The sequence below is a fragment of the Sarcophilus harrisii genome, chromosome 3 (genome assembly GCF_902635505.1).
Source record: "Sarcophilus harrisii chromosome 3, mSarHar1.11, whole genome shotgun sequence".
In the NCBI taxonomy this organism is placed as follows: domain Eukaryota; kingdom Metazoa; phylum Chordata; class Mammalia; order Dasyuromorphia; family Dasyuridae; genus Sarcophilus; species Sarcophilus harrisii.
Window position 1 is genome coordinate 202,502,913 of NC_045428.1, and position 14,159 is coordinate 202,517,071.

The 14,159-nt window shown below is 33.5% G+C and overlaps 1 protein-coding gene across 3 annotated transcripts in view; it reads left to right on the plus strand.

Annotated features, from left to right (window-relative positions):
• The window catches only part of ARHGAP6 (Rho GTPase activating protein 6), a 580,691-nt gene that overhangs the window by 535,270 nt on the left and 31,262 nt on the right, over positions 1-14,159 (plus strand). For all 3 annotated transcript variants that reach the window (XM_003765584.4, XM_023500347.2, XM_031959003.1), the window contains exons 7-8: positions 3,618-3,768; positions 6,538-6,686. In XM_003765584.4, coding sequence (XP_003765632.1) covers positions 3,618-3,768; positions 6,538-6,686 — 300 coding nt within the window. The remainder of the gene's footprint in view (positions 1-3,617; positions 3,769-6,537; positions 6,687-14,159) is intronic.

Below are 14,159 nucleotides of genomic sequence, written 5' to 3' on the forward strand. Positions count from 1 at the left end.
GCATGGCATAGCTGGCATGTTGAGAACTTCTGCAAAGAAAGGGTTTTAGTTTGGCTCTTTTATAATGGGAGCTTTAGCTGAAGGGAACTCGTGGGTGGAGTCCCAAGTTGGCTCATTGCTGGGTTTCAGCTTGAGCTGGAATTTGAATTGAATTCAATGAGTTTCAGGACTGAGCCAACCCCACCTAGATAACAAGGATGTTTGTCCCTCTGGGAGGGATCCTTCACTGAGGCAGAATTGAAGAAGATTTTCTCCTTTAAGGAATTTTAGAGGTTCGAAGTCCCCTCTTCAATGCTGCTGTTTTATTTCATCCTCATTTTATAATTAAGGAAATTGAGGCAAACAAGGTTAAGTGACTTGCTCAGGGTCACATAACTAATAAGTACCTAGATGAGATTTGAACTCAGGTTTTCTTGACTGCAAATCTATGTTCTATTCCTTGCTGAAAATATAAAGACAAAATAGCCTCTAATTCCAATAGACTTGGGATGGAAAATGCCATCTGCATCCAGAAAGAGAACTATGGAGACTGAATGTGGATCAAAAGCATAGTATTTTCACCTTGTGTTGTCATTTGTTTGCTTATTGTTTTTTTCCTTCCTTGTGTTTTTTTCCTTTTTGATCTCTTTTTTTTGTGCAATATAATGAATATGAAAATATGTTTAGAAGAATTGCACATGTTTAACATATATTGGATTGCTTGGGGGAGGGGGAAGGAGGGAAAAAATTTGGAACACAAGGTTTTGCAAAAATGAATGTATTTGGGAAAAAAAAATTCTTAAAAACCCAAATAAGTAAATTAAATAAATAAAATAACCACTACCTTCGAGGAATTTAAATTCTATCAGGAGAAATAATAGGTATGCAATAAGTAAATAGAAAAAATATTCAAACTTTTTTGGGGTGGGAAGACAGCTAGAAACTAGGATATTCAGAAAAGGCTTACTGTTGGAGGTAGTTTAATAGCAATACTAACAACTCCCATTTCTATACTTCTTCAAATTTTACAATGTTTTTTTCTTTCCCCATAATAACCCTGTGGAGTACATAGTACAAATCTCATTATCCCCCTTTTAGAGATAAGAAAATACAATTTGATGAAGCAGCATTCTTACAAATAATGATGATTATTGACATATCTTTTCAGTTATAAGGTAGTGTTTGAGAAAACAATAGTTTATAATCATGACTTTATGGTAAAAGGGATGCAAATTGTGAGCAAGGATAGTTCATTCTTTGGTTTAAAGTGAATTTCAAATAATGCCATCCTTTTATTTGACCCAAATGGACAAATAGGGAATCCTAGTTAGCGATTTTTCTAAAAAAAAAAAAAAGTCAAATTTAAGAGCTGAAGAAATTACATTTCATTTACAACTGCCTTGTAACAAAGCCTGACACTGCCTTGAATAAATGTCCATTCATTTAATATTAAAGAGAATTTTTAAAGACTTTGGCATGTTTAAAGACAGAGCCCAGCTCATCTAGACCAAGCGACTCTATTAAAAAAAAAACAAAAACAAAAAAACTAAACCTAGTTTGTTACCACTCTACTGTTCTGTAGGATTTCCTCCATGATACCTTCTGATGTGTTTAAAGACTTTACAAATAAGCTTGTTTACTATCTTTGAGGAATCATAGAGAAAGGCAAGCTGTCCTAAAGTGAAAGACAAGAAAATATTGTAATAATTTTTCAAAAAGAGGATGGGAGGATGGAAGTTTCTAGACACTATAAACCATTGAATTTGGCCCAGGATTGTGGAACAACTTCATTAAATCTGGCACAAATGTTGTGAACTTCCAAGAAGAGAAAACTACCAAGATTCCTAAGGAAGGGTGAAGTAGCCCAAGGTAGAAAAATTGAGCAGATTGAAGGTTCTGTGTTGATCATTATTGGGATTGATCCTGTGAATAACCCAAGCAAAATAAGGAGAAAAGGAAGGGAGGGAGGGAGGGAAGGAGGAAGGAAGGAGGATGGAAGAAAGAGAAGAAGGAAGGGAGGAGGAAGGAAAAAAAGAAGGAAAAGAGGGAAGAAGGAAGGAAGGGAAAAAAGGAGAGTGAGAGAAGGAAGAAAGGAAAAAAAAATAAAAAAAGAATACAAATAACTCCTGTCTCATCATAATCTTACTAACATGTAGAGACTTCAAAATTATATATGGGGAAGGCTTGTAAGTCTATTAGATTGGATCAGTTCATAGAATTCATCACCATGTTGACTGTTGGAAATTAAATTCAATGGTTTCAACAGCCATTTGTTTAATCATAAATTGGTTGCAATCAGCATCAGTCTCCATACCACTAAAACCACAGATGTTGAGGAATTAAACTGTTGGACTATGTCCAGAGGAGAGCAAGCAGAATGGTAGAATAAATTCTATAATATGCCATATGAGAAATGATTGAAAGTTTTGAGGTAATTTAATCTAGTAAAGATAGGAAGACATGATAATAATTTTCAAATATATAAAAGACTGTATAGCACAGGAGGGATTAGATTTACCCTTTATTCTAGAAGAGAGAACCAGGAACAACAGGTAGCAATTATAAGGTATTAATTTTTAAATTAACATTTGAAAGAGATTCAGAGAATTGGGCAATTAAGATTTAGAACTGAAAAGGAATGGCAAAATTTTCTGGCCATCCTATCATAGATTTAGAATTGGAAAAGGCTTTTTAGGTCACCTAATACACCTGATACATCATTTTTACAAGAGAAAAAACAAGTCCAAAGAGATGACCAAAATTACACAATACAGTAAGTACCAGATCTGGGCTTCAAACTTAGATCTTTGGACTCAAAATCCAGCAGTATTGTTCCACCATATCAGGTTGCCCTCATTTTAAATATGACAAAATTAAAGTTCAAGATACTGAACAACCTGCTCCAGTCACATAATTAATAGCAGAGCTAGTATTTAAGTTGACGTCTAACTCCAAATAATGTAGTTGCTTTCATATCACCATCCTGCTTCTGAAATTGTCATTTTTTTTTGAAGGTTAGAATCAATATGAAATGTAATGTCTCTAGGGTTGATTCTAGGGAAGAAGGTTGGACATTAAGTTTGGACATTATGATTCAGCTACCTTTAGTGAATGCTAAAGTCTGAATCTAGGACATTTACCAAGCTACTATGTTGTCTTAAAAATACCTTAAAGGGCTCTAACGATACCTCCATCTGCATTGGCTTCAAGTCATTTGCTCTAACAGTCCTTATATTTGTGACCAAGAGAAAAGTCTCTGGGCAATGATCTGCCAATCTCCTGTGGGGAACTGATTAGCCAAAGGAGGTTGTTAAAGCCCTTCAAAAATTGTTTACTAATGGTGTGATCGGCCTTAACCTCCTCACCTGGATTTGGCTACAGTCTACAAAGCAATCATTTCGTCACCTCATTGCAGCCTATTTTGTGGCATAATGTCAAAATATGGTGGGATCCCTAGATACTTGAGTTTTTATAGGAACTAAAGGAAATCTCAACCATCTCGTCTATATAGCCTTACCCCAAAGGAGCAGTCTGGAAGTCAGATTGAATGGCCTTTCCAAGGGCTGGTTACCTAATTCTTGTAATAGATGCTCAGAGTGTTGTGATATAATTGTCTTTTGCATCCTCATTTCTTCTAGTTACGTGAGGAATTTGATCGTGGTATTGATGTTTCATTGGAAGAGGAACATAGTGTCCATGATGTGGCTGCATTGCTGAAAGAATTTTTAAGAGACATGCCAGACCCCCTCCTTACCAGGGAACTCTATACTGCTTTCATCAACACTATTTGTAAGTTCTAGACCTTATTTGGAAAAGGATGGAAAAATATTTGTGAAATACACAACTCTCTGACTCCCACAGTCAAATTGCATTGTATCTTTCTTGATAGTCTTTTTGTTTTGTTTTGTTTTGGCATTTATTGCTATCAATATTCATAGCTCTAGCCGTTGAATGAGGCTTCTGGGAGATATTTTCAAAGTTTCTTAGACTTAATGGGGAAAAACAAATTTGTAGGAAATGTTTAAAACATAATGAAAATTTCTTCAAATGATTCCCAGAAGATTGTTGGATTTAGAAGATGCTATCAAGTGATACTAATAGGCCCACTAAGAAAATCTCTATGTTATGTGTCTAGGAGGAAAAACGTTTCTATCCTTGTAATTAGGAGAAAAGCCACAAGAGGATGAATGAATAGAAAAGGAACTAAGAGAAATGAGATTAAAACCCACTATCTCCTCTTGTAGGAATGTTGTTTCTGGTTTATTTATGAACACCTTTTCAAGGGCCTAGTTAGGTGATAGATGAGACTGTGTCAGCTCTAATGTTTCTGGCTGCTACTATAATGCCCCTGTTTTAGGAGCATAGCAGAGGAGATTCTGAGTAGAAAAAATGCATAATTTCTGTGAAGTTTGTCAATTGGGTGACATGATAAAGATGAACTTCTGATGAATTGGAAAGCCAAATTTAAAAGCCTTCTCTGGCTTCAGACAAAAAAAATCAAACTATTCACATGTAATTTCTTATAACATTATAAAAAAAGTGAATCATAAAACTCAGGATAGGTGAAATGTACTTAATGAACCATTAATAACCACAGTATCCCTTTTCACTAAGTACATTTGCCTCATGGTCTGTTGGTTTTAGTCTCCCTGTCTCAATTTTCTCTTCACTCCAATCTCTAATATATACTGTTGCCAAAATAATTTTCTTATAAGCACAGTTCTTTTAAAAAAATAATAATGAGCTTTTACATGCAAAGATAGTTTTTAACATTCACCCTTGCAAAACCTTGTGTTCCAAATTTTTCTCCCTCGTTCTTCTCTCCTTCCCCTGAACAGAAAGTAATCCAGTATAGGTTAAATATGTACAATTCTTCTAAACATATTTTTACCTTTATCATGCTGTGTAAGAAAAATTACCTCAAAAGGAGGAAAAATGAGAAAGAATTAAAAACAAGCAAACAAACCACAAAAAAAGATGAAAATACTATGCTGTGATCTACATTCAGTCCCCATAGTTCTCTCACTGGATGCAGACAGTTTTTCCATCATAAGTCTGTTGGAAATGCCTTGAATCACAAGTCAATCACAGTTGATTATCACATTATCTTGCTATGTACACTGTTCTTTTGGTTCTGTTCATTTCATTTAGTATCAGTTCCCAGAAGTCTCTCCAGGCTTTTCTGAAATCAGCCTGCTCATCATTTATAATAGAACAATAATCTTCCATTACATTTGTACACTACAACTTATTCAGCCATTTCCCAACTTATGGGCATCTACTTCTTGCCCTTTCTTGCAACTACAAAAAAGGTTGCTATAAACATTTTTGCACACATGGTTTTTTTTTTTTTTTTTTTTTTTTTAACATTTCCTTGAGATAGAGATCCAATAAAGACATTGCTGGATCAAAGGGTATGCATATTTTGAAAGCCTTTGGGCAAAATTGCATATTGCTTTCTAGAATGGTTGGATCAGTTCACAACTTTACCAACAATGTATTAGTGTCCCAGTTTTCCCTCATCCCTTCCAACATTTATCATTATCTTTTCCTGTCATCTTAAGCAATCTGAGAGGTGTGAAGTGGTACCTCAGAATTGTCTAAATTTGCATTTCTCTAATCAGTAATGATTTAGAGCACTTTTTCGTATGACTAGAAATGACTTTTTTTGGTCTGAAAATTGTTCATATCTTTTGACCATTTATCAGTTGGAGAATGACATAAGCACAGTTCTAACCATGTCATTCCTCTACTCAGTAAGTTCTAGTGACTTCCTATTACGTCTAGGATCAAATATAAAATCCTATGTTTAGCTTTTATAAAAAGCCCCAGTCTATCCTTACAGATGCATTAGACATCACTCTCCCTCTTATATTCTTTGATTTAGCCAAGCTCTCATTTATTTCTTACACATAAAATTCCTTTTCCTAACTCTCTGCTTTTGCATTAGTTGTTTCTTACACCTGGAATTCACTGTTTTGTTTTGTTTTTTATCTCTATCTCATAGAATCCTTCTTGAAAGGATTATTTGAAGTAATTGAAAGTGTAACTGAAATATCATCTTGTATAGGGAGTCTGTTAAGATTGGGATATTAAGACCTTGGGATAGTAGGATCAATGAACTTTTCTGATAACTATTTTATTGTAATTGGTTTCCTTTGTAATCCTGCACATTTTTATAATAAATACATATGTAAATATATATTATTTAATAAAATATAAATAAGAAAAATAATATTCTGAGAAGAAGCTACTAGATTATCATGCAAAAAGGTTAAAAACTTCTAGTCTATACAGTGTCTTCTAATTCACCAGTAGCCAACATCCTCCTTTACAAATTCTTATATCTAACAATATTTTGTTTACATTTATTAACTTTATAGTTGTTTTGTGCTTAATTTTTACCTCCCTTCCCTAATAATTTAAGCTCCTTGAAGTAGGGATTGTTTAATTCTTTGTTCTTGTATCCTCAGCACTTAGTAAAGTGCCTGCCATATAGCAGATGTCTAATCACGTTTATTGCTTTTTAGAATTAGCCTGCTTTTTTCTTTGCCTTAGTGTTAGATCCTGAGGAGCAGCTGAGCACCTTACAGCTTCTCATCTACCTTCTACCTCCCTGCAATTGTGACACTCTCCATAGATTGTTGCAGTTCCTTTCCACAGTGGCCAGACATGCAGAAGACAATGTCAACAAAGATGGACAAGAGGTATGTTCATTCAATTCAGGCTTTGGGAGAGGTTTGTGTAATTCACATATTTGAAGAATATTTTTAAAAACCGTTAACAACCATGATGTGGGAATTTACTTGGGGAAGATGACTATGTTTTTTAGTCCATTCCTTCGGTTTTAAAGTAATGTCATTCATCTCATGAGATCACAGCACTAGAGCTAAAAGAGACCTCAGAAGTTATATAGTCCAATTAGACTTCTCATTTTACAGTTAAGGAACCTAAAATTCAGGAGAGTCCGAGGTCATGCAGGTCTTCTGAATCCAGAGCCAGTGAATACTCTTTCCACTGTACATATGGTTCAAACAATCTTATGCTTCTCACTGTTCCTTTGAAGAATTCAAAGTTAATCAGTCAATTGACAAGCATTTATTAAGGGATTACCATAGATAAATGATAGTACTGAGTGCTGGAGATACAAAGAAAGGAAAAAAATAAAACCTCTTCTAGCTCTCAAGGAGCTCAACATCTAATGGCAGTTTACAAATAATTAAGTACTTTAAACAAAAGAAATAGAGGATAAATTGAGAATAATCTCGGAGACAAGGTGTAAAAATAAAATTAAAAATTGCCAAAAGCATTTTTGTCAAGGCTGGAACTTTAGCTCAGACTTTTAAATATTTTTTATTTATTTTAAGTTTATGAAATAAAAAATATACCATAACATGGTATAATTTAAAAAGTTATATTATACATGAAACTGCAAATCTTGCTATTGTTCAACTTGCTATTATTTTAAATATATAACTAATATAAACATGTATATAATATATATGATAAAGTTATATAAATTTCTTTTTTCTTTTCTTTTTCTTTCCCCTTCCATCTTAAATATGTCTACCATTACACACAAATATGTGTGTATATTATACAAACAGAGAAAGAGATATACATATATGTATATGTGCATTTTAAAAATCATTCTATATATATTTCTATCTATTAGTTCTTCCTCTAGACACGGATAGTTATCTTCCTTCATATCCATATAATTAAGAGGGGTATTTATAAGATTTAAAATAGCTTCTTCACTCAAAGTTATTCATAAAATAATATTGCTGTTAGCTGAGACTTGAAGGAAGACAGGAAGAAGAGATGAGGAGGCACTGAGTTCCAGGTGTGGGGTACTGTCTGTGAAAATACCCAGATCAGAAGATAATATCATATTCAGAGAACAAAAAGACTAGTATCCTTGTATAGCTTTGAATGTTGTGGATTATCAGTGAATGCCCAAAAGAGAATTAAAAGTCAGTCACAAGATTTTATGTTTGATCCTGGAGATAATAGGGAATCACAGGAGGTTATTGAATGGGGAAGTTTATGTGGCCAGACCTCTTCTTTAGAATATTGTCCCCTGAGTTAGAAGATTGTTTGAAAATTTATTATACATGTTTTAAGTAGTGATATTTTACTCCATACATTGAGGAAGATTTTCTTTCTGTGTGGAAGATTGTGGGTCTGGGAGACCCAAAATTTAAAAATTGCACATAAATGGCCCAAATGGTGGAAAAAGAGAGTAAGAGAGAATACAAGAATTGATACTCCCTATCCAGTGAATTTGTTAATCTTCTGAGTAAGTAGTTTCTTATCTGTCTGGGCCAGGTTCTCTATTGCATGCTGTCTGGCATACTGCTGGGCACTCGAAGGAAGGAAGAAACAAACATGTATTAAATATCTATTATGTGCCAGGTACTTTATAAATATTATCTCATTGACCCCCAAACAACAGAGTGAGGTAGGTGCTATTGTTTTGCCTTTCTTTACAGATAAGGAAACTGAGGCAGACAAAGGTTACATAATTTGGGCCAGGGTCACTCAGCTAGGAAGGCCAGATTTGATGTTGTGGCTTTCTGAGTCAAGGTCCAGTCAGTGCTCTATCTACTAGATGTCTCTTGAAGATAATTCACAATAACTGTATATCTATACACTTACGTCAGCAGCTGCATAGAGTTGCCTACTTTTGTCTAGGGATGCTGGAAGATATAGTTAGAAGAAGAAGCCAAGAAAAAGTATGTATGAGAACAGTCTTCTTAAGCATGGTGTATTGAAAAGAATGCTCAAGGTAGACTCGAGATAATGGGTTTGGATCAATGCTTTATTGAATACTAGACTAACTAACTAATGAGCCTGACTTCTTAATATGTCTCTGAACTTCAGTTCCATAATTTGCAAAAATAATAAGCAATGCATCTGTATTTCTTATAAACAGTCCTTTGTAAATGGTAAACTGTTATATGAATGTGAACTATTATTGTTTCACTTTGGTGAGAAAACAATGTTATACCTCCTCCCCATCAAAATCCATCCTCGTACTTGAAGAGGAGAATGGAATGTTTCATTTAATATACAAGTATCCCTTTCCTATGGCAACTTTCCCAATTCAAGTTCCAATATATCTCTGGTCAGCATAAGAAGTTAAACAGGAATTGGAGAGAGTGAGTTTTATGGGAGCCATAGAGGACACACAAAAGCCAACAAACAGCACAGAAAAAACTCAGAAATACATAAAATATAGTATAGTATTGTATAGCAACATTTGTATTTTAATACCACGATAATTCAGACTTCTCTGATAAAAAGGGAGGGCCAAAAAAATTTATGAGGATTTTCCAGATAGTACGGGAGCTGTGCCCTGACCCCCTCCCATTCCAATCCCATATCTCATTCCTGCACTGTGGAAGGGATAATTCTAGTTCTTTTATTTAAAAATAGTCATGTTTAGGGAAGCTATGTGTTGCAGTAGATAGAACACCAGCCCTGAAATCAGGAGAACCTGAGTTCAAATCTGTCCTCAGGCACTTAACACGTCCATTGACCTTGGGCAAGTCACTTAACCCCAATTGCCTCAGCAAAAAGAAAAAAAAAAGAAAAGAAAAAATAGCCTTGTTTATTGCAGCTTTCTATTTCTTCACATCTATTGAGTATCCAGAAATTCTACAGGCAGTTTAAAGTTTTAAAGTGAGAAACTTTAACAATATTATGTGATGATCAACTAGGAATAACTTAGCTCTTCTCAGCAATATAATAATCTAAGAAAATTCCAAAGGACTCATAATGGAAAATGCTACCCACATCCAGAGAAAAAATTGATGGATTCTGAATGCAGATCAAAGCAGACTATTTTTACTTTCTTTATCTTCTTCATGGTTTATTTTCTTTTTTACTTTGTTTTTTTCTTACAAAACATGACCAGTATGAAAATGTTTTATAAAATTGCACATATATAATCAATTTAAAATTCTTATCTTTTTAGGGAGGGGAAGGCGAGAATTTGGAACTCATTTTTAATGAATGTTTAAAATTGTCTTTACATGTAATTGGAAAAAATAAGTACCATTTGAAAAGAAAAAAAAATAGAAGATTTAAAGTTAGAAGTCCTATATTTCCGGATTTAGGGAATTAGTTTGCTATGAAAGCTAGCTTGTCCATCTTTGATAAGGCTACTACTTATTACCTGGGGCTAATCATTTAATTAAGAAGAATTTGTTAAGGACTAAATGCTGAAATTACAAAGACAAAAACAAAGTCCCTGGTCTTAAGTAGCTAATATTCTAATAATAGAGACAATGTATAAATCTTATAAGGTATATACAAATTTTTATTGTTATTCAGTAGTTTCAATCATGTCCAACTCTTCATGACTCTATTAGCCATTTTCTTGGCAAAGATATTAAAGTAGTTTGCCATTTCATTTGCCAACTCCTATTCAAGATGAGGAAACTGTGGCAATAGAGTGAGGGTAGATTTGAATTCAGGAAGATGTTTCAAATGACATTTTAATTTGGTTCAGATCACATTGTATTTGACATCTTTGATTTTATGTGACTGGATTTTGACTTCTGAACTACAGATATAGTAAAAGTTTTATATTATTCCATATGATTTGGGCAGGAAGAAGAATCCTACCTCAAGCTATTATTCATTTATTTGATATTTTGCAAATAATGTAGGAAAGGGAGAAAGACATCAATTCAAAAATAATGGAAAGTCATTTAGGAAAGCTAGAATAACTTCTGCTACTCTGTTTTTGATATTCCTATTTAAATGATCATGATAAAATGCCGGGCAACTCTTTAAGGTAAACTTCATAGGTATTATTATTCTGATTTTATAAATTAGGAAATTGAGGCAAGTATCTGATGCTGCATTTGAACCTAATTTTTCAGACTCCCAAATCCATCATTCTCTTTATTATGTCATGCTGTTTCTTGATTTGTTCATGAAAGGGAAATACACACACACACACACACACACACACACACACCAGATTAACATATATTCTATTACTATTTATGCACATATCAGCATGTATTATATTACTATATATATAGTATGTCGGAAAGAGAGAGAGAAAGAGAGAGAGAGGTTGACATGAGATATAACCAATGAGCCTTTCTATTCTTTAATTAACTTCTTTAAAGATGCATTAATTTATTTTTCAACATTTTTTTCTTTTTAAATTTTGAATTCTCGATTCTTTCTCTTCCTCCCACCCCTCCCCCAACTACTGAGAAAGTAAACAATATAACAAAATTATACATATGAAACCATGTAAAACTATATTAGTCATTATCACACAAAAAAGAAAAAAAACCCTTAAAAGAATGTGGAAAAAATATGCTTCAATTTGCATTCAGAATTCATCAATTCTCTCTTTGGGGATGGCTGGGATTTTTTCATCAGAAGTGCTTTGGAATTTTATCTTGTAATATTGTATTGATCAGAGTAGCCAGATCTTTAATAGCTGATACAATTACATTATTATTACTGTGAACAGTGATCTCTTGGTTCTTCTCATTTCATTTTGCATCAGTTCATAGAAGTTTTGATATATTTTGTGCAACACCATCACCCAGTCATTTTGTATCACATAATTTTATTTCTCACAATCATATGCTACAACTTGTTAGCCATTCCCTGACTAATGAGCATCCCCTCAATTTTTAGTTCTTTTGCCATCACAAAAAATGAACTGATATAAATATTTTTGTACATATATGTCCTCTTCCTTTTTCTTGGATCTGTTTGGAATACAGACCTAATAGTGATATTGCTGGGTCAAAGGGTGGGCATAGTTTGATAACCCTTTGAGTAGAATTCCAGATAATTCTCCAGATACCTGCTTTCATATTCTAGCTCTCCCACTAAAAGAGTCAGCTAACTTCTCTAATGTCTAGTGCCTTAGTGTCATCATTTAAAATGTGAAGGTATTTACTAAAAATTTCAAATATTCTCTACCTCTAAAAGTCAATGTATAAAGGCAGTAAGTAGATATATCACCAGCCTTGGTGGTTCAAATCCAGGAGAACCTTAGTTAAACTCCAGCCTTAGATACTTAACTCTTACTAGCTGTATGACCCTGGGCAAGTCACTTAAACCCAATTGCCTCATAGAATAATAATTAAAAATCAACATACAGCTCATGAGAACAAAAAGAAGCATCACAAGTGGAATAATTTCCTCAATGAATAGCATGTGTACAATTCAGGTCTTTTATATAATATACCATGTGCCCTAAATTCTCTCTTCCACTTACAGTGCCTTCTTACCTTTTTAATTGCTTCTACGAAAAATATTAATTAAAGTATTTAGAATCCATAATTTTGTGTCACCTTGTTATTGAAACTCTGGAACCTGATAGGTAGAATAGTTATCTGCCTTAATAACTATTTACTAATAAAAACAATTTTGTTATTTGATCCTGAACTGAGGGGTGAGATCTCATTGAAATGATTGCTTTCTGGGGAAGTGGAAGAGACCAAAGAATGTGGAACCATTAGGTTAGAAACCTGTAAATAGGTTGCAAAAAAACAGCTGCCAATATGGTAGTTTTCTCTACAAGAGCCCCATTTTCTTTCTCACCTGCAGTGCCTTCTTGCCGTTCTAATTCTTTCCATTGTTAAAATGCATATTAAGATTAGTAGCCATATGCTGCAAAATTACCTATGCATATATCTTGTAAATAAAAAAGCTATAATAATAAAAAAGGAAAAAAAAAGATTAGTAGCGATAATTTTGTTTCACCAGGTATATCCCCTGCCAGTAGAGTTCTATAATCTGAAAGGTAAAACAATCTCCCCTTTGTCTATCCCATTGGTCAAGTATTCATAGTGAAAAGTTGCTCTGGAAATTATCTTCAGTAGTACATTGGAAAGAATGCTAACTTAGATTTGCGAAACCAGGATTAGAGTTTCAGCTTTGCCACTTAGTAACAGTAGACATCCTTGAACCTCATTTTTCTCATTGGTTAAATATATATGATAATAATGGTCAGTTAGGTGGTGCAGTGAGTAGAGCACTGGGCCTAAAATCAGGAAGACTTTCTGAGTTCAATGAGGCCTCAGACACTTACTAGTTGTGTGATTTTGGGCAAGACATTTAACCCTATTTGTCTCAGTTTCCTCATCTTAATCTGGAGAATAAAATGGCAAGCCACTCCAATAGCTTTGTCAAGATAATCCCAAATGGGATCACAAAAAGTTGGACAGAACTAATCAACAAAAACAAATATAATAAATAATATATTAAACAAGTGATGATAATGACAATGAACTCATATTACTATAGTGATTTAGCATTTTGAAATCTGCTTTCGTTGGTACCCATGAAGTTAAATAGTTATTATTTGTATATATTATTTATAATTTTATTATATATTATAAATGTTATTATTCATAATTTATAAAAAAGGAGTTAGTGGGATGAATAGATTCATATAGTTATAGGGTCATATAGTTAGAAAGTAGGAATCATAACGTGAACTTATTTCTTTTGATTTCAAAATCAGTGTTTCTTCTATTTTCCACATTACAGGGATATAAGAAAAAATACATTTTGAAAATTGTAAAATACTCTGGTTATGAACTATCACATGATTGTCTAGGTTGTCTTTTCAGTTTCTGGACTTTTGATCTGGAATTTAATCAGTGTAAGGAACTGCTAGTATAAGACCTCCCTCCACTGATGCAAATCAACAAATTGCAACTTAGAATTGCCTGGATTACTAAGTGTTTATCCAGGTCTTGCTGGTTCCAAAGCCTATCTATTCCATCCATTAGATTATACTATTTCTCTGCACATAAGTAGTGATTTAGATAATTCAATATTTATAATCCCTCATGGGTCTATATCATCCAAAATAACCATGTGACTGTCAAGCATCTGATGCCCATTCACTTTTTTTTTGCCCAGGCTAAAAATATATATAGGATTAAATAATAATTATAGGCTTTGCGAAACTTTATTGTCCCAGCTTTTCTAAAACAAACCAGAAAATACTGCCAAACCACAACACCCATAATATAGTGATCAGCAGCCAGAATTTTTTTGAAGTCTTGTTGGAAATATTTCCTACTCTCATTATAGCAAAAGAATATGGGCACAAGGAAGCTTATATTTATTGTATGATTATTCTTATTCTGTAAATTCTTTATAAAAATTTTTTTAAAAGG